This window comes from Ictalurus furcatus, chromosome 18 (genome assembly GCF_023375685.1).
Source record: "Ictalurus furcatus strain D&B chromosome 18, Billie_1.0, whole genome shotgun sequence".
NCBI lineage: Eukaryota > Metazoa > Chordata > Actinopteri > Siluriformes > Ictaluridae > Ictalurus > Ictalurus furcatus.
The window spans coordinates 18,340,435-18,360,823 of NC_071272.1; the positions used below are offsets into that span (position 1 = coordinate 18,340,435).

A 20,389-nucleotide genomic window follows, 5' to 3' on the forward strand; every position below is an offset into this window, starting at 1 on the left:
TTTGCTCAAGGGCTCCAACAGTGGTAGGGCTTGAACTCCTGACCTTCTGATCAGTAATCAAGACCCTTTAACTACTGAGCCACCACTGAGCTACCACTACCCCTCAGGGTTTTACCATTACCATGCCATGATCATGTCACTGACAGGCAATTTCAGTTAATAGATGGAGTAAAAAGGGCTGATGGATTGTGCAGAAGAACAAATGGGCTTTAGTCAGTAAATTGTATACCCACAACCTGCACCTACAGTGCTTTAAGATTAATAAGTAGTAACCCCATTGAACATTTCCGCATTTTGTAGTGTTACAACCTGGAATTGAAATGTACTGAATTGGATTAATATTGATTTTAATAGTTAGTTAATTATTTACATTAATCAGAGATGCAACCGAGTGTAATTCTCAACGTGATGCTACCACAGCCATGCTTTACTGTATGGGTGATGTTCTCAGAGTGATGAGCAAGTGTGATCGTTTCTGCCAAAAGTAGCACTTTGTGTCATGGTAAAAAAAACCCACATTTTGGCCAGAACAAAATAACCTTTATGCACATGTTTGCGCCGTCTCCAACATACCTTTTGGCAGCCTCAGCTTTGTGGAGTGTCCAGGCTATGGCTGTCCTGTGGACAGCTTCTCCTATCTGAGCTATGGAGCTCTCCAGTTACTGTACTATTGGCCTCTTGGTTGCTTTTGTCACCATAATTTTTGCTCTCCTACATGCAAAGTCACGATTGTTCAAATTTGAGATATTGTTGTTTTGTTTTTGTTTTTTTACAACCAAAATTCGACTGATACTTTTTCAGAACTTTCCAGCACTATTTTGATTTCCCCCACACATCAATATTATGGGCTATTTTATGTAGCTTCATGACATACAATCCCAAAGAAATCTATTTAAGGTCCAGTTTTTAACACTGCCAAATGCGGAAAGATTCAAGGGGGTCAATACTTACGCAAGGTATTGTATATGATAAGGCTCACAAGAGGAAATAAAAATGCACAATAAGTGTTTTTCTATATCTTCTATAATAAACTGCTCAGTTTATAATGGCGGAACAGCGCCTATAGAGGGATTAGGGGCGAGCCTGTTTGCGCATGCGCGCTGCAAATCGGCCAGGGCACGCGCGTCGCAGCTCATCGCATAGTAACAGGAGCATTTTCAGGTATTATTTCATTTCACTCGTGCCGACAATGCGGCTTATTTAAACATTTGTGCTTTTGTTGTTGTTGTTAGACCGTGGTATGCCTTGGTTTGGTTATGCGCGAGAATGTGCGTCGTCTAATACAATCTAAGATGAGATAATGAGCTCGAGGAGCGTCTTCATTGGGTTGAGTGATGAGAAAACCTACACAGATAACGTATAAACTAATAGATATGTGCAGGCTAATATACAGTATAGGGCCGTTTCAATATCAGACGAATCGATTAAGCAGTGCTTGCTAAAGGGGCACGTCTCAATCCGACCAATCGGTTCCTCGAGGATGCATATTAGAGCATAGTCGTGACATGTCTATTAACGGGGACACAGCAACGAGGAATGTAGATGTTGCTCATAACGTTGCATTAGCATGTAATACTGTATCTGATTTACCTGCTTGTTTACAGATTAGTGTTTGAATTATTGCAGCATTATTGTTTGTTTGTTTTTTGTTTTTTTGTCGGATCTGTTGCGCAGGTGTTACAGCGGATGAATCTGGGACACTAAACAGTCGCCATGAAGCATTTTCTAAGGTAAGAGACCATCAATATCAACATCCAACCTGCTGTGTTTAGCCTATTGCACAAGCTCCAGGTCTTCATATCCCACCCCATCATTCCATTCCATGTGTCAGGGTTTGATGATATGGCAATATATATATATATATATATATATATATATATATATATATATATATATATATATATCATATTTTTATGTTGTGCTTCATACATAGCCTATAGTCTTGAATTTGCATGTTAATCCTGGAAACAAAGTAACAAAGAAAATCTTTTATAAATGAAAAAATATCTGGCCATCATGTGACAGTTTATGCAGATGAGATATTTTTAGTTGACATGTTCATGGTTAGTTGTGAGGAAAAGAATTATATAAACTTTCATCCCAATATAAATCATATCTTTAAAATATACAGGGTGACTAAAATATTAACACATATGACATGACAACACCGTAACACTATAGTGGAAACATAATAATATAATAACATAATTAAGCTATAATAATATAATTATAACACAACGCACATAACATAATAACACAAAGAGGTTTGGTTACTAATCACGGGGCTGGAACATGTAACTTAACTGCTTCAAAGTGTATCACTGCAGTACTCTAAAGAAAAGAAAAGAAAAGAAAGCTGTAAAGAAAAATGTTGAGAGGAAAAGTTAATATTTTTTAATACCTCATATGACTGTTCACTTGCAGCCTAATGTACTCCATGTAATGAGATGATCAATGCTGTTCACTTACTGTATGCACACACACACACACACACACACACAAACACAGTGAAAGTTTGCTTGAAAGTTTGTGAACCCTTTCAAATTTTCTACATTTCTTCATGTATATATATATATATATATATATATATATATATATATATATAAAATTTAATCAGTTTCTTAATACTGTAATTTGTTATTTGATTCAGATGATACCTTATGCCTATAATCTCATGTTCTATTATGATTCTATTATGATTTCATCATTTAATGTTAGCAACGTTTATTCTTATGTTTATTCTTAGATCGATTTAGATGTTTACAGAATAGTTCTTTTTAACCAAAATTTTATCAAACGCTTTTGTTAGGCTTTTTGACTTTTTCAAATTTATTTATGACGTATGTCCCATAAAGCAAAGTTCTCAAAATCAGCAGTCAGACTCAGTCACGTTTCATCATAGCATAGATTGCTAATTTTTTTAGATAGATGGATGCACTCTCACACTGTAATGTTTATTGGAATTAATAGCACATTAAAACCACTCTATTAATGCAAAAGTGTTTTTTGTTTGTTTGTTTCTTGTTTTTTTTTGTTGTTTTTTTTTTACATGTATACAATATATTATTGTAAAAAGCACCACTGTAATTTTCCTGGCATGCTGTCATTTTAACACCATTTTATATTTGGAAGGAGTCTCCAGTGTCAGCGTTTAACAGTTAGAGATAAAGCTGTAAAAAAGGAGAGAAGAGATTGCACTTGCTCGGTGACATGGCTATAACATAAGTGATAAAGGAAAGGAACTTTTTCATGGACATTCAACAACATTAAATGTAACTTATGGATAAATGGATAAAAAGTACTTTAATAAATAAAAATGTGGAATCAATCAAACTGGTGTGGTATAAGAGGAATAAAACACTTGGGGATGTGCTGTTACAGGAAAATAAGTTAGATAATTAAAAGACCTTAATTTTAAAGGAGCTTTAGTAAAGCTTTAAATGTACACTACATGCAAATTCCCTAATTATAGAAAACAAGTATCCTTGATAGTACCACCCTAGTGACAATTAAAGATATCATTTAGTAACTCTTTTTTTCTGAGATTGTAGTATAATAGTGAATTGAAAAGGATGGGCAGATAGTGGGATGGATTACAAACTGATTTCTTACAAAATGTGATAATTTGATATTATTATTATACTTTCTCAGTGCAAACATCCTTGATGTGCAGTGACCCATTTTCGATGGTGCTTCTCTGCCTTACTGAAATTTTCATAATTAGTTTGGCTGGTCTATGGCCCACTTACCTCTACGTCCCAGATGAGCCTCTGAAGTCATGCATTAACACAAGACAATCCGTACAGGATTTTGCTGAGTTTTTTGGTGATTGTTGCGGCCACAAACGCTTGATTTTGCTGCATCTTTTTTTTTTCCAAAATTTGTGATGCAATTTGCGGAGTTTTTTTGTGTGCTTTTTTTGCAGAAAACTACTTGAATTGGCGAAATTGCAATTACACGAAATTAATTTGCATGGTCTTTCACCGTCATAAACGAGAACTTTTAGCTGTACTCATGTTCAATACATGTGAATTGAAGGGGGCTTTGGTTGAATGCGCGCTGTGATGACCCAAACGTCTTAGCCCAAATCTGCAGCAATTTAGAAAAATTGCAAGCTCCTGCGAATATTGCAGAGTTTCCTTGATTTTGCGTTAATTTCTGCGAGGGCAAAATCCTGGAGGGACTGACAGGATGGCAGATTTCAAAAATGAGATGTGTAAAACCAAAATGTGGTGTTCTGCATTGTTCTTCTTTTAAAATATCTTGGGTAGCATTGACATATTAGCATTGGGATGGCCTTCTCAACTCGAGTTCAGCAAGTGATGTCAACGTGACATATATACATGCACTCTGGTTTCTACTGCAGCAATATCGTGTGTGCATGTGTGTGTGTGTGTGTGTGTGCGTGTGTGTGTGTGTGTGTGCACATGTGTGTGGTAAGTTGGTAAGTGCGATGCGCTCATGCATTTCAGGCGGATGGAGCAGCGATGAAATTAAATTGTTATTTAATCTACAGTCAAGCAATCTTTCCATGTTAATAACATTGCCATGAAATACATATGACAGTTCCACTGAAAATTATTAAAACAGTGTGAATAATAGGGTAAAATGACATCTTATATTATAAAATCCTGATCTACTTTTCTTTTGCAGTAAACTCCAGTAGCCAACTGCACCTGCTCTCACCTCTATATATCTGTGCTTATAGTGTAGTTATCTGCCTAGTAGCTTTCAAATAGAAACAGGAAAAATGCATCATCCCAATTAGCTAATCGATCGATTAGCGACCGACGCTTAGTAATGCCTATTCAGCGTGGCTCAAGGTCCCTTTCCAGAGCCTTCAAACTGAGTGTCCCTGAGTGGTGGAATGAACTTCCAACCTCAGTCAGGACTGCAGAATCTGTCACTATCTTCAAAAAGCAGCTAAAGACCCACCTCTTCTGTGAGCACGTAACTAACCCCTAAAACGCCAACCCCACATTATCCTTTAAAATTTTTTTCAATTAAATAAATTACTCTGGCTCTTACACCTCTACTCTGCGCACATTGCTTTTCTAGAACTCAGTTAAAAGATCTTGTATTGTTCTCCGCTTGATATATCGCTTTGCGTGTATTTTCTCATTTGTAAGTCACTTTGGATAAAAGCGTCTGCTAGATGAATAAATGTAAATGTAATCCTGTTTTCCATTCACCAATAAAATGTGATTAAACAAGAAATGCATTCATTAAATAAACTCTTATTATAATCAGTATAATAAATGTGCATACATATTAATGCTTTCTGTTAGCTCTTCTTTGTCGTAGAAACATCCTCTTCTAATTTCAGAGCTTATAGATTGGTGTTAGTTCATAGAATATGTTAAATATGAAAGAAAATAAATAAATAAATAGACTTTGATTATGGCCCTGCAGGGTCTCACAAAAATGCTGATGTGGCCCAGGTACAATTAGTCTGATACCCCTATTGTATTTTATATTGTAGTGGTTTGATTTGTTGTCATTACAAAATAAATTTACTACAATATAAAATGTAACGTTTTGTGTCAATATTATCTCACAGCAGTGTCGTTTCGTGAAGCCTGTTACAGTATATGTCTCATATCATGGCTTTAGTATATTGTCTCATACCTACAATCTTTCTTAGCATGACTCTTGATATGACTCTGCCTCCTAGGCCCGGCCTCTTCTGTGAAAAGAAGGTGAAAACAAGGTCTCTCTCTCTCTCGCTCTCTCTCTCTCTGTCTCTCTCTCTCTCTCTCTCTCTCTCTCTCTGTCTCTCTCTCTCCGTCTCTCTCCACCATTGCAGGGTGCTGACCCAGTTCCTGGTGTTTCTGTACTGCAAATGTTTGTGGCGAGGTTTGAAGTTTATCTTCAGGAAGGTGACAGGACGATGTGAGCTGCAGCGGATCTGCTACAACAACAAGCCTGGTGCCCGCCGAACCCTCAAGATCGGTAACAAACCAAACTACAACCACAGTCATTTCTCACATTAAATTGCGGAACCATGAAACTACAGATGACGAGCATATCTAACATTTCCTATATTTTTGCAGAATCCTCACTCAAATGTTCTAAAAGTGAGGTGAGTAAAGAAGGTTTTGGGACCTAAAACTGTGTCACGGTGTCAAATATTAAACATGTTTGTATGGCACCAATGTTGAGGGGTACATTTATTACACACTTCTAATTTGAATAATGAAAAATGTTACAAAGAATATGCTAAAGCACTTCGCAACACCAGCTAAACCCTCTGTTCAGACTGATCTGAGATCAGATTGACTGGTTGGGGTGGGTGTGGTCTAATATTGTAATGAGCATTATAATGAGTGGGGGTTTAGTAGTGTAAAGTTTAGTATGTAAATAAATGTAAGTCGCTCTGGATTATGGCTTCTGCCAAATGCTATAAATGTAAATTTTTGGCGCTCTGCCTCATCAGCTTCTGCAGAATGCTCTCAGTGTTCATCCAGATGCTGTTGAGAAGACCATAGATGACATCATGGCCCTGAAAAAGATCAACCCTGACACAAATCCACAGTAAGAACACAGAACTCTAAAGCCAAGTACAGAGGTAGAGGGTTGGTGGTTGTAATTCAAACAAATGATTTAAAATAACAAAAAGCGATGCAGACAAAACAAATTCAAGATGGCTAGAGGAGATTCAAAAACAGGAAGACAATCCAAAGTTCAGAAATGCATTCTAGAAGAAGGCAAGACTTCGCAGTAAGCTCTTATCTCTATTAGTTTGTGATCTAATCACTGAAGTGTGATAGCTACGCATAAATAGCTCACTAGTTTTATAGAGTTAGCTAAGTATCTAAAACTATTTAGCTTCTGTTACACAGAGAGGTTAGCATTTAGCATTACAGGAACTTACATCCATTGCTTACATAACTTGAATATTTATGTAGTTCGCTCAACACTGTAACTTGGATGGATTTCTCAAGCACTCTTTTAAGGTCAGCAGGTTTTTTTAGGACGTCAGAGAGAACCATCTCTGCCACTGTTTCTTTATATGCTATAAAATAGAATATTAGGGCTTTAGTACTGTTTGTACCCTGACATTGCAGCTTCATCATTCATCTAATGTCACTGTGTTTTCCTCCAGGCTGGCCATCTCTCTGCAGGCGAGCCTCTTCCAGATAGTGGGCTACAGGAACCTGGTGCTGGAGGTGGAGAAGCTGCGCAGGGAGCCATACGACTGCGAAAATCCAGATCATGAAGAGATGCTTATGAAGGTATTGATACACAATACATTTAGAAAAAAAAATCATCACAAAAACTGCAAACTTTTGTGTTAAGAAATGCTAAATATGGTATCTAGCTCTGTTAAAAAAAAGGTTTCACTAGGACTGATTGAATTTTTTATTATATTCATGGATCCAAAAGGTGAAAATTAAATTTACAGTGTAATAAACTATATTCTGCTTTATTTCCTCATTTGTTTGGTAGAACAAACAAGTTGCTTGAGCTCTGAATGTAATTATTTTTTTTATTTAAACATTGGTATAGCTATTGGTACAATAGTGCACTGCTAAAGTATACTGCTAAAAATGATATCATGTAAAGAAACCTTGAATATCCAATATAGAGATTTTCATGTAACAAATAATCTTTATGTAACATTCAATTATTAAGCCTATTTCAAGACATTTGACACTTTTACTCACTAAGCTTTTAACATAGTATTACTCTATTGAAAGATATTTTAACCCTCTACTGTATGAATTATTACATTTGCATCAAAAATGTTTTTATGGATTTTTATTACTTGAATTAGTTCAAGAAATTTTTTAGAAATTAAAAAAAAAAAAAAACTTATAAATTTTTTAGGGGGGTTAGTTGGTAAATTGTTGCCATATGGCAACAATGTGCAATAGTGGAAAGTATCTTATAGTCATAAATAACACAAAGTGTATGAGATTACAATTCCAATTACTGCATTTTCCGGACTCTAAGTTGCAGAGGTTTTTTGCCACCTAGTAAACATGTAAAAGTTATATCTTCTTAGAAATTAATTACAGTTGTAAAAAGTATGTGGATGGATTTTACTTACTCAAAATACTTTTTTTTTTTTTTAAATCAAGGTATGTTTTGGGTGAAGTATCTTTTTAATTCTTTCTCTTAAATTCTTAATTATTTCTCTTGAAACATAAAATGTAGCAAGTAAGGTGCAGTTATAAAATGTCTGAAATTACAACCTTTTTTCTTGCTTTGAATGTGGAAGAAATGTAAGTAAACTATTAGAGAAGCCTAGTGTCTGTTTTTGCTATGCATGCCTGTTTAATTCATGAGTGCACATGCCACAGTTCCATTATCACATGTTGTTGCCATATGGCAACAATTACATTTTACTCAGAATACTCAAAATATATAAACTTGTTTAAATGACAAAACATAAATGTTAATGTCTCAGATAGTGTTTACATTATTTCCCTTTAAGTAGTTTTGCCTAAATACATTTTTTCATCCGATGATGATCTTCACCATGTCATGTGACTGCAGAAAACGAAGTGCAAACAGCACTTCCCGGTCATGTGACATGGCTTTTTTTTTTTTGTTATGTCAAAGCTACAGCCCCCTTTTTCCAGTTACATACAGGAAAATAGTTTTGTATTATTGCCTGTCAAAAAATTGGAGATAAATTAATTGTTGCCATATGGCAACACCATACAGTAAGGAGTTAAAGAAATAAATTAACAGCCAATAGAACAATTTTAGTATTTAAATGAGGAAGACTGTCTAGAAATAGGCTTAATAATGTTATGTTTGTTTTTATTATATTCTCATAATGACATGTTAGATAATTGCTCAGTGCTATTCAATATTCAATATTTTCACTTGCTAATATGTCATTATTTGCAGTGTAGGTTCTATGCCCTATGTAGTGAGCATATATAGTGAATAGGAAACCTATGATAATCAGATTTGCTGTAAACTGGTGGATTGAATTGAAATGATTCTTCCTGCATAAGGACTAAGATGATGGAAGAAATGTAAAATCTAGCTAAATATCAGCAACGAGAAAATATTATTGTTAATATAAAGGTAAACCAACCTGAAGCATTACATACCGTGATAAAATGAACAAAGATGCCTCTTTGTGAATTTCTTATGAGAAATGAACATCTAGTGTAGCTACTGCTAATGTTCAGTATGTTTCAGGTTCATTATTCAAATATATCTGAATATGACATTTTATATAATTAATATTTGACCACACTCTATTCCTTTGGGTCTTTCTAAACTGATGTGTGTGTGTGTGTGTGTGTGTGTGTTTTCTCTCTTGTGTAGCTGTGGAAGACGCTTCGTCCTGATTCTGCCCTCACTGGCCGCATCTCTAAACAGTGGTGTGAAATTGGCTTCCAAGGCAGTGACCCCAAAACAGACTTTAGGGGCATGGGGTTATTGGGTTTGCACAACCTACTGTGAGTATATACTTTTTTCACAGTATGAGATTTAAAATGCAATGTGTATGTTTGCTTGTGTTTCTGTGGTAGCTGTACTATCAATGCACATAACATAGTGTGTTAACATAAACTTTAATTATTGTAGCAGCAGTGATTGGTCAATAAAACCGATAAAACTCGTCTTGGCATAACGATATCTTGGCATTGAGATACTTACAGAAATGTTAGCAACACTAAAGGGTCAAAAATTAAACAGAACTCATACATCAATGTGGGCCCTGTGCTGTTAAAATCACTTGTATGTTATTTAGGTGATTTTACTTCAGTATCTCGATGATGGTCTGTTTAATTTTCTATCCTGACAAAGCACTCTGGTGTGTAGGATGATGGATTAATTCATTGTATTATACAAAAGTGCACCACTGCAATTATACTTCATCATTTATAATGTAGTTTAATCAGATGGTGTGTGCCTTTGTCCTGTTTCATTTGTTGTAATAGGTATTTTGCCGAGCACGACAAGGCTGCTGCTCTCCAAGTGCTGCACGACTCTCTGCAGCCCAAACACAGGTCAGATCCTCCTCCCTGTTGCATGCCTTAGCCTGCTCTCTGCACTGTACGCACGTATTTTGTCTTTAATTTTGTACTTTTTTTTAAAATCACTTTTACACAGTATAATGATACCCTAAGCAGAAGAGGATGTCATACCTAAAATTTCCAGTTATATTTTTAAAGCCCCCTGCTGCCTGCAGGCTGAATTGCAGTTAGTACATTCCTTCCTTCCTTTTCCCCCAAACTGAGGAAAAACTAAACGTGTAAGTAGGTTTTTAGGGAAACAGAACAAAACAGCTCTATTCTAGCAAGAGTGAAGTTACTTTACAGGCCATAAAGAAAACAGAAGTCCCAAATGAAAAAAATAAGCCACAACAGCAGTAATGCTGTTTACATTTTCTTTTTCTAATGTATCTTTGAAATTATTTGATTATTACACATGTATAAACACTTGTAAATGTCACCAATGGCAATGTTGACTTTTTGTCCAATAGAGCAACAAGCACACACTACAGTTACTCAAAAATGTATGCTTAGACGGTCCAACACAAACCTAAGAAACTGTAAAAAGAAATACATTCTAGAGATATACATTATTCATGAGACACCTGCATAAAAACAATTTAAAACAGTGTGTTAAGGCAGAAAAAGAAGGGGGCGTGGCCTCTGCGTCTATAAATCTCGGCAAAGGAGGCATGGCCTATGTGCCTATAAGTCTTTGTGTAGGAGGCATGGTCTCTGTACCTGTAATATCAGTGAATAGGTGTGGCCTCTGTGCCTGTAAGTCTCAGTGTAGGAGGCATGGCCTCTGCGTCTGTAAATCTCGGTGAATGAGGTCTGGCCTCTGTGCCTGTAAGTCTTTGTGTAGGAGGCATGGCCTCTGTACCTGTAATATCAGTGAATAGGTGTGGCCTCTGTGCCTGTAAGTCTTTGTGTAGGAGGCATAGCCTCTGTACTTGTAATATCAGTGAATAGGTGTGGCCTCTGTGCCTGTAAGTCTTTGTGTAGGAGGCATGGCCTCTGTACTTGCAATATCAGTGAATAGGTGTGGCCTATGTGCCTGTAAGTCTTTGTGTAGGAGGCATGGCTTCTGTGCCTGTAATATCAGTGAATAGGTGTGGCCTCTGTGCCTGTCAGTCTCAGTGAAGTAGGTGTGGCCTCTGTGCCTGTAATATCAGTGAATAGGTGTGGCCTCTGTGCCTGTAAGTCTTAGTGTAGGAGGCATGGCCTCTTTGCCTGTAAGTCTCAGTGAAGGAGGTATGGCCTCTGTGCCTGTAATCTGAGTGAAGTATGTGTGGCCTCTGTGCCTGTCAGACTCAGTGAAGTATGTGTGGCCTCTGTGCCTGTAAGTCTCAGTGAAGGAGGCGTGGCCCCTGTACTTGTAAGTCTGTAAGTGAAATAATTAATAGGAGTTAGTAAATATACATTTAAATTTAGACTTATTCAACTGGGTGGGAATTTAAGAAAAGGAAATCATTTATTGAAAGTCCAATATATTCTATATAAAACTCTTTATTGAAGTATGCAGTATGCACTATATGGCCAAAAGTTTGTGGACTCCTAACCATCACACCCATACAGTATGTGGGTCTTCCCCAAACTGTTACCACAAAGTTGGAAGCACACAGTTGTCTAGAAGGTTTTCATATCCTGTAGTATTACAGTTTCCCTTCAGTGGAACTAAGGGGCCCAAACCTGTTCCAGCATGACAGTGCACCTGTGCACAAAGCAAGGTCAAAGAAAACATGGTTTGACATAGTTGGTGTGGAAGAAATCGACAGAGCCCTGACCTCAATCCCACTGAACACCTTTGGTATGAACTGGAACGTCAGGCCTCCTCTTTTAACATCAGTAAAATTCCCACAGCCACATTCCAAAATCTAGTGGAAAGCCTTCCAGAAGCGTGGAGGTTTAAAAAGCATATGGGTGTGTTGGTCAGGTGTCCACAAACTTTTGGCCATATAGTGTACAAAAAGGACCTTTTGTATTTAGAAACATGTCCAAGTCCATCAGCAGTTTTCTGTTGCAGACATTGTCCATATGTCACCCTTTGTTTCTGCTGAAACGTCCCAGTCTGCTGATGAATACGCACAGCTGTGGATGAGATTTGACAGGTTTAGCATGCTCTGTCACCACGCGTCACACATGTCAACACCTTCCTTTTCTGTTTTTCTCGTTCATTTTTTATTGTTGTTTTTGTCATCGCTTTGTCATGTGCAGGAACATTTCCAAAGAGGAAGCCAGGTACTCCATCTTTTCTCTCTCAGTAAGAATTCCATTTGATATTTTTTTTTATATTAATCTAAATCTTATTGTATCTCTTTCTCTTATCTTCTCTATCTCTTAATCTCATCTCATCGTAAACACAAAGGCATTATGCTCCATTGTAGCAGTGGTTAGTAGCAGTGAATGCTTTCTCTTTTTGCCTGTCTCATTCTTGTGCTGTGTGTGTTGCTCTGTATTTGGATGGATTCTGTTGTGTGTTTACAAAGGATATCTTGAAGGATATGGCCTTGTGGACATGCTTGTGTCCTGTTTAACATTTCTGTTTGCCTACAGTAAGATGAGCAAAGCTGACTGGGAGAAGCAGAAATTCGACAAAGCTATCGGGTGAGTGCAACATTGTAGGCTAAAATGTTGCATTTTGCAAGAGTTCTGCTTTGCTGTAAATCCTGCAGTCTGCACAGTAGCTGTTAGCATTCTGTCTCCACCCTCGAGGCTTTGTGTGAGGATTTAAAGCACGGCACTGCGGCCTGTCATCAGCTTTCAGCATGCATTAGCATGCTCATCTGCACCATGGAGGCTGTGCAGCACGCATCCATAAAGATACACACACAAACACACACACATACACACACACACATACAGAGTCACCATGTTGGTAGCTATTTTCAAGAGAAAGGCATGCTTAAAAAGTTGTTATAAATCTCCGTATGACATCATAGACGAATTTGCATATTCATTGAAAGGCATACGATTTGCATATCATGTTACATGAAGTAGGAAGAATTGTTTTTTTATCTGAAAAGAAAATAATAGATTGTATTTCTTACAGAAAGAGAAAGTATTTCACCTCAAAAAGTATTTTGAGCAGTCTGCTCAAAAAGTTGCTGGATTTGTCACTAGGCTTTTTTTCAAACGAACGAGGTCTAAACATTCACCAAATCTAAAGATATTCATTCATTTTTCGAACAACTTGAGTCTTTCAGTTGAACGTTGCAGGCTGACTTGTATATACACTATATGACCAAAAGTATGTACATACCTGACGATCACACTGATATGTGCTTCCTGAACGTCCCCAGTCCAGATTTACTCCCCCATTGCTGTTATCATAACCTCCATTCTTCTGGGAAGGCTTTCCACTCAATTTTGGAGTGTGGCTGTGGGGATTTGCTCATTCAGATACAAGAGCATTAGTGAGGTCAGGCACTGAGGTTGGATGAGGAGGCCTGGGGCGTGTTGGCTTTCCAGTTCATCCCAAAGATGTTCAGTGGGTTTGAGGTCAGTGCTCTGTGCAGGCCACTAAGCAAACTTCGCTTTATGCACAGGGGCATTGTCATGCTCGAACATGTTTGGGCCTGTTAGTTCCATCCATCCATCCATCCATCGATTTTCCATACCGCTTATCATACACAGTGTTGGATAAGCAGTACAGAAAATGAATGGATGGATGGATGGATATTTGGTTAAAACAATCCCAAGCTCATATCATTTTTCCCTGCCATTATTGCTGCATGTATTGTACTGATGTTTCGTTCATGAATGAGTCAACTCTTTAATCAACTCTTTTAGGTGAACTTTAAGAGCCTTTTTTTTTTTTTATAAAAAAAGAATTTTTTAAATAATAATAATAAAAAAAGTAGATCCTGGTCACAATGAAAATGTATAATTATTATACTGTATATTCATGACTCTGTAACAGACAGTGAAAAAATATGCTATAAATCTACTGAATCTTCTGAACAATTTGGCACAGCTGATTGACACAGCATAAAGCATGCTTTAGTCCTCTTGGATCAGTTAGCTGTACTTGGATAAGTAACTAGCTCCATAGGTAGAAAGTAGCAATGAGTAACTTATGTGAAAATGAGGTCCTAATACAAAGAAGTTGAGCTTGATGTGTTGTAACGCAGATACTCCTTTGCCATTGTCGGCATCAACATCACGGACCTGGCCTACTCCCTGCTGGTGAGCGGAGCTCTGAAGACTCATCTGTACAACGTGGCACCTGAGATGCCCAGCCTGATTCACTTCCAGCAAACCTTCTGTACGTCTCAAAATTCACTCTACACTGGTCTGAGAGGTTTTTGTCTTTGTCAAGCATGCTCACATAGATTTAGACAGACATTTATGAGCATTTAAGAGAGGAAACCTTGCATAAGAGCAAGCCCAAATTTGATCACAACCTCGTTTACTACTAGCCTTCTTTTTTTCTTTCTCTTTGACCTGACATACTTCTTCGCATAACATACTGACACAGTATAATAATTTAGCAAATTTACGTAAGCTAGCCATCACTACACTTTATGCTAGGTAACAGAGAATATTATTAGAACATCCAGTAAGTATTTGACAGGTTCTGTCAGGGTTAAGCTGTAAGATGCAATAATAAAATTTGTTTCTCTTGAAGTTAATAAAACAAAAAAACAGCTTGTTACATAACAGAGATACCGCAAAATATAAACGCCTCCATCCTGAGGACCTTCTCATGTCAGAAAACGTAAAGTTTCAGCTTTACTGCTGACTGTTGCAAAGCGCTGACACTGGAGACTCCTTTCATAAAAATGTTAAACAAACATTTTCTATTTTTATAGACAATGTCATCCAAATTTATAGACTTTCAGCTGTTTGCAATGAACAAATCAAACAAAAGCAACTGAAATAGTTCAACACAACGAATGCTTCAAGTGGTTTCCCCAAATTCAACTGAAAATGCAACTTATAATGACTTCTCCAGTCTCAAAATGATTCAACCCCCAGAATAGAATCCCTCACAACAGCACAATTATGCAAAACAGGTGTTGTCTCAAGCACACCTGATGCAACTAATCAAGGGCTTCATTAGTTGCAACACGTGTGCTTGAGCTGGAACACACGAAATACCTGAACTGGCTAGGGGTAGAAAACATTTGAAATACCTGAACTGGTTAGGGGTAGAAAATGTATGAAATACCTGAACTGGCTAGGGGTAGAAAATGTATGAAATACCTGAACTGGTTAGGGGTAGAAAATGTATGAAATACCTGAACTGGCTAGGGGTAGAAAATGTATGAAATACCTGAACTGGTTAGGGGTAGAAAATGTATGAAATACCTGAACTGGTTAGGGGTAGAAAATATATGAAATACCTGAACTGGCTAGGGGCGGCAAACATATGAAATACCTGAACTGGTTAGGGGCGGAAAACGTATGAAATACCTGAACTGGTTAGGGGTAGAAAATGTATGAAATACCTGAACTGGCTAGGGGCGGCAAACATATGAAATACCTGAACTGGTTAGGGGCGGAAAACATGTGAAATACCTGAACTGGTTAGGGGCGGAAAACATATGAAATACCTGAACTGGTTAGGGGCGGAAAACATATGAAATACCTGAACTGGTTAGGGGTAGAAAATGTATGAAATACCTGAACTGGCTAGGGATAGAAAACATATGAAATACCTGAACTGGCTAGGGGTAGAAAATATATCAAATACCTGAACTGGCTAGGGGGCGGCAAACATATGAAATACCTGAACTGGTTAGGGGTAGAAAATATATGAAATACCTGAACTGGTTAGGGGCGGAAAACATTTGAAATACCTGAACTGGTTAGGGGTAGAAAATGTATGAAATACCTGAACTGGCTACGGGTTTGTTGAGTGTACACTACCTGGATGGGGCAGACAAAGGAAGCTATCATTGGCTGCAACCAGATTTCTGAGAAGGCAAGTTGTGAAAAACCCTCGAGTGACTGCAAATGACCTGCAGCAAGACCTGATGGCAGCAGGCACTGAGGTTTCAGTGAGCACTATTTATTAATACTAACATATATTAATATTTATATATTTATTTCATATAACAAGGTACAGTACATTTTCATGGTACAGTCAGTACTGTTTATTTTTGTAATAAAGAAATATTTTACTTTGAGTGTTATGGTTCCATTCAGTATCAGTTTTAAAAACTATCGGTTGACCAGTGTATGGTCATTGGGTCGGGGAAGTCATGTCTCATCTTAAGTTGGAAAAGATTAGGTACACTGTCAGGGGGGCAACTGGGAAATTTTACAGAATCTGGCAACCTTTTCTGTTCTTTGTCAGAGACGTGGATGCTGACAGTATTGTTATGTGATCATTGTCTATAATTTTGTTTCTTTTGCTCTCTTCTATGGTGGTCTGGCTTTATAATATGTAATATGTATGTTCTGTGTCTGGCACTGGGGGGGGGTTGTTCTGTCTGTTTGGTTGGTGTTGTATGATTAATTTGAAAAATGTTAATAAAGAAACCTTGATCAAAAACTATCGGTTGATTAACCGGTTATCTGCAGGTACCGCCAAACTTAGTTATCGGTATCGGTAAAATCCACTATCGGTTGATCTCTATTCCATACACGTTTTATTAACTCTTCGATTGATGATAAAGGGATTAAAAAACTGTTGTAATTTAACAAAATAGATCATTGTTGCTATAGTGAGGTTTTCTGTAATGACAAGTTTATATAACATTTATGGAAGGAGTCTCCAGTGTCAGTTCTGTGTAACAGTTAGTAGGGTTTCCCGTACAGGAAAGTCTTCACAACAGAGGACTTTTAGATTATTGCTAAATTGTTTTTTTCTCTCTCTCTCTCATTAGGTTATCTGATGCAGGAGTTCCACCGGTTCTGGATCGAGGAGGACCCATGTGACATCATGGAGTTTAACCGAGTGCGCGCCAAATTCCACAAGCACGTCCTGAAGCAGCTGAAAAATCCCGACATGGCACTGTGCCCTCATTTCACCGCCTCCGACCTTCACCTGGTCAACCTGTAGCTCCTCACCTCATCCCTCATCTCTGACCTCTTACCATTCTTCACTATGTCTAAGCTTTCTGTCATCACTGCCGACTGGATGGAGCTGTTTTTGTTCACACACATGAACACATGAAGTCAGTATTTATGGCTGCGCTGCTCTCTCTGTCAGACATTTAGTAAGCTCACATCACCAGCATCACTGAAGACCACGGTGAATGTACACGTGCACAACGTTATCTCTACTGAATTTAGCACACCCTCACTGACTTGCAGTTCAGACGCATGTAACGCTGCAACATCCAATTTCGAATCTGATCGGATGATGTGAATATAGGCTGCCAATATTGCTGATGGAGATTCAGCCAAAGGGACGTGTTTGAGGTAAGGTAAAGTCAATGAGGGCTTGTTAAAACAGTATTGGAACACATCCTGTTGCAAAGACATTTATTTCCTTTGCACTGGACACAGCATTGACACTGTAATCTTTTTAATATTTGGTTTTAAAGGAAAAATCCACCCTGAATGACTTACATATTAGTCTTTATGATTAATGGGACCTTTAATGTCATCCAAGATTTATTTTACAATGAAATTATGAGTTGGCTTTTTTGAGTTTAAAACTTCTTCCATTGACTTGTTAGTCTGTTTTCGCTTTGGTGAATGGTTTCCTACGTTACCTCATAGCGGTGCAGTCAGATTTGATTAGATTCAGCCCTTTCTTCATCTCTACCTAAAGAGAGCGATGCAGCAGTGCTTTAGTCCTTTTGTATTACATAGTAGTTTTGTTTACAGTGAAAGTTGAACCTACAAGGGAGTAGTATTTATTTAAGCTTTAACTTATAACTTAAGGTTAGGGTAACACTACTTCACTTAGTGCAACTCTTAATTATTTTTAGTCGTGCATAAACTTGAACATAGTGGTCATTTATGTACAAACTAGTCTATGACAGCACTTATGTTTACTTTCTTATTAATACCAATATCTCATTGCAGCTGTGTCGTGTAGCTGCATTGCATCCTGGAACTTTGAGTCCAGCGTTTTCACCAATGTTTGCCTCTGCTACTTCTGTGTTGGATTCCTCATTAATATGATCCCTGGAAATGATGCTCTTGTTCTTTTGGTGTTAGGATCCAACAGCAAAATCTGAACATTATATCCCTTGTGTTAGATTTTTTTTTTTTTCTCTTATTAAACACCACCACGGCACACAACCGCAAACTTCTCAAGGGATTAAAGCAATTACAGCAACAACCAACAGATTAGCACCAGAGTCACTAAACACCTCACAGATGTGTTGCAGGGTGGACTTTTGCTTACACTTTTAATCAGATATTCAGTGTCATGTGTGAGTTACAGAGCTCCCTATTGACCAGTAGGTGGAGCTTTTACTCCAAGTCCAATGTGACACAGGACAAACGAGCTAGCATATAAGGAAATAAAGCACGCTTATGTAGGTAAAATGAATAGAAGCAGCAGCGCAAATTCAGCCATTAACAGTGTAATTAATGTGAGTCGCTCTTATATATCTCACCATTTGTGATTTTCACATTTTTACAACAAATATTAACCAGAGAAGAGTTTGCTGCCAAGAGGTGTCGATTAGAAACTTGCCAAAATGGTTATAGTGAGCATTTTGTGAACATCATTGTACTCGATTCATGATGCTTTGGTGTTGATGTAAAGTCATGGAATGTTCCAGGTTTTTTTTCTTCTTTTTTTTTTCTGGCTACCAAAGCAATAAGTGACATTTGAGAGAGTCTGTATTTATTTATTTGCCCAGCCGTAGTATTTACTCTGCTACTGTTATACACTAATAAGCATAAGCACCTACTTACTTTGTAGAGTATTCTTTCTCTTGCAATCACGCTTCTTTCTCTGTCTAGACCCTAAAACTAGACAGTCACAAGGTTTGCATGGTGACTTAGGTTTGCCTGTGAGTTTTTAATGAATTAATTTATTTTGCACTGCTCTGTCACTCATGACTAATCTGAGTTGCTTACTGTGTGAATGTCTACGCTTTTAGCAGTATTCTGCCTTTTTATTTCAGAGTAATGCATTATGCTGTGTTTTTAACCTACAATCAACTGTATAAGTGCTGAACGTCATTAAGGGTTTATAAATTGTAAGGAGTTACAAGCAATTGCTGTACATACTGCTTAACATGAATTCGATTTTATCCTGATAATGAAGGATCATCTGTGTGCATGGCTGAATATCCATCTTTCTATGCCTTTCTCTGTTATTGCTTAATTGGATCAGAGGAAGCCCTTTAGTGGCCAAACGCTTATGTCATGAGATTAACTTGTGCAGTGTGAAGGGTGCTTTTAAAAACCATTATCAAAGCTATATATGTGTAATAAAAAAAAAATGATATGGAAGGATTTGCGCCCTTTTCTACCTCATCTTCATCATATGATCAACACACTGACTCAAGACTCTCTTTCATGTATTATTCATGTAATAGAGATAATGTAGTTATTTTATTTTGACCCCTATATTTCCCAGCGTATTAGTCAGTTATTCATCTTACTTCAGCATCAGTTAGTAAATACAGTGAAAATAAACATTAACAGCAGTTACAAAAGTAACTGAATGGTATTTACGGGGTTAAAGTTCATCTAGGTTTATATTATTTAAACCAAATTTGTTTCTTTTTTTGTGATCAATTTTTTTTAGTGCACTTCAAATATAAAACAATACAAGCATGTAAGGAATCATCAGCTTAAAACAAAATAGGGGAAAGGGGTGCAACAGACATATCAGACCAAAAGTCAGATCCGTAGAAAAAAAAAAAGACAAAAAAAAGTCCAAAGGCAGAGGATATGTTTAATGCATTTTCTTTATAAAGTCCAGTATATTGGATGAAAACGATTTACAGGCTTCAGTAGTTGCAGGTATTTTCAAACAATACTTTCAAAATTCACTATGTTGAGGAGATTATGGATCCAATATGTTTTTGTACATACAGTGCCCTCCACTAGTATTGGCACCCTTGGTAAATATGAGCAAAGAAGGCTGTGAACAATTGTCTTTATTTTTTTTAACATTTTGATCTTTTGTTAAAAGAAATTCACAAAAAATACTCTGCTCTCATGGATAGCAAACAATTGCAAACACAACACAGGTTTATTAAAAAATATCTTTGTTAAATATAGGTGTGTAACAATTATTGGCACCTTTTTAGTCAATACTTTGTGCTACCTCCCTTTGCCAAGATAACAGCTCTGAGTGTTCTCCTATAATGCCTGATGAGGTTGGAGCATACATGCCAAGGGATCTGAGACCGTTCCTCCATACAGTATGTCTCCAGATCCTTTAAATTTCGAGGTCCACATTGGTGGACTCTCCTCTTCAGTTCACCCCACAGGTTTTCTATTCTCCAGCTGTGATCCTTGGAGATTTTTTGGCCACTCAAACCATCCTCTTCACAGTG

At 37.3% G+C, this 20,389-nt stretch overlaps 1 protein-coding gene across 2 annotated transcripts; it reads left to right on the top strand.

Moving 5' to 3' along the window:
* Positions 1 to 781: 781 nt before the first annotated feature.
* elmod1 (ELMO/CED-12 domain containing 1) lies at positions 782 to 17,937 on the top strand. 2 transcript variants are annotated; one of them, XM_053649349.1, is made up of 11 exons: positions 782 to 1,161; positions 1,675 to 1,730; positions 5,807 to 5,952; positions 6,054 to 6,082; positions 6,437 to 6,534; positions 7,106 to 7,235; positions 9,292 to 9,425; positions 9,909 to 9,977; positions 12,519 to 12,569; positions 14,096 to 14,229; positions 16,799 to 17,937. In XM_053649349.1, the coding sequence occupies exons 2-11, from the start codon at positions 1,714 to 1,716 to the stop codon at positions 16,972 to 16,974; spliced, it is 984 nt and encodes a 327-aa protein (XP_053505324.1). In that variant the 5' UTR covers positions 782 to 1,161; positions 1,675 to 1,713; the 3' UTR covers positions 16,975 to 17,937. The 2 variants fall into 2 exon arrangements, with proteins under 2 accessions (XP_053505324.1, XP_053505323.1); XM_053649348.1 differs by lacking the exon at positions 782 to 1,161 and having other exon boundaries at positions 1,168 to 1,730.
* The last annotated feature ends 2,452 nt before the right edge of the window (positions 17,938 to 20,389 follow it).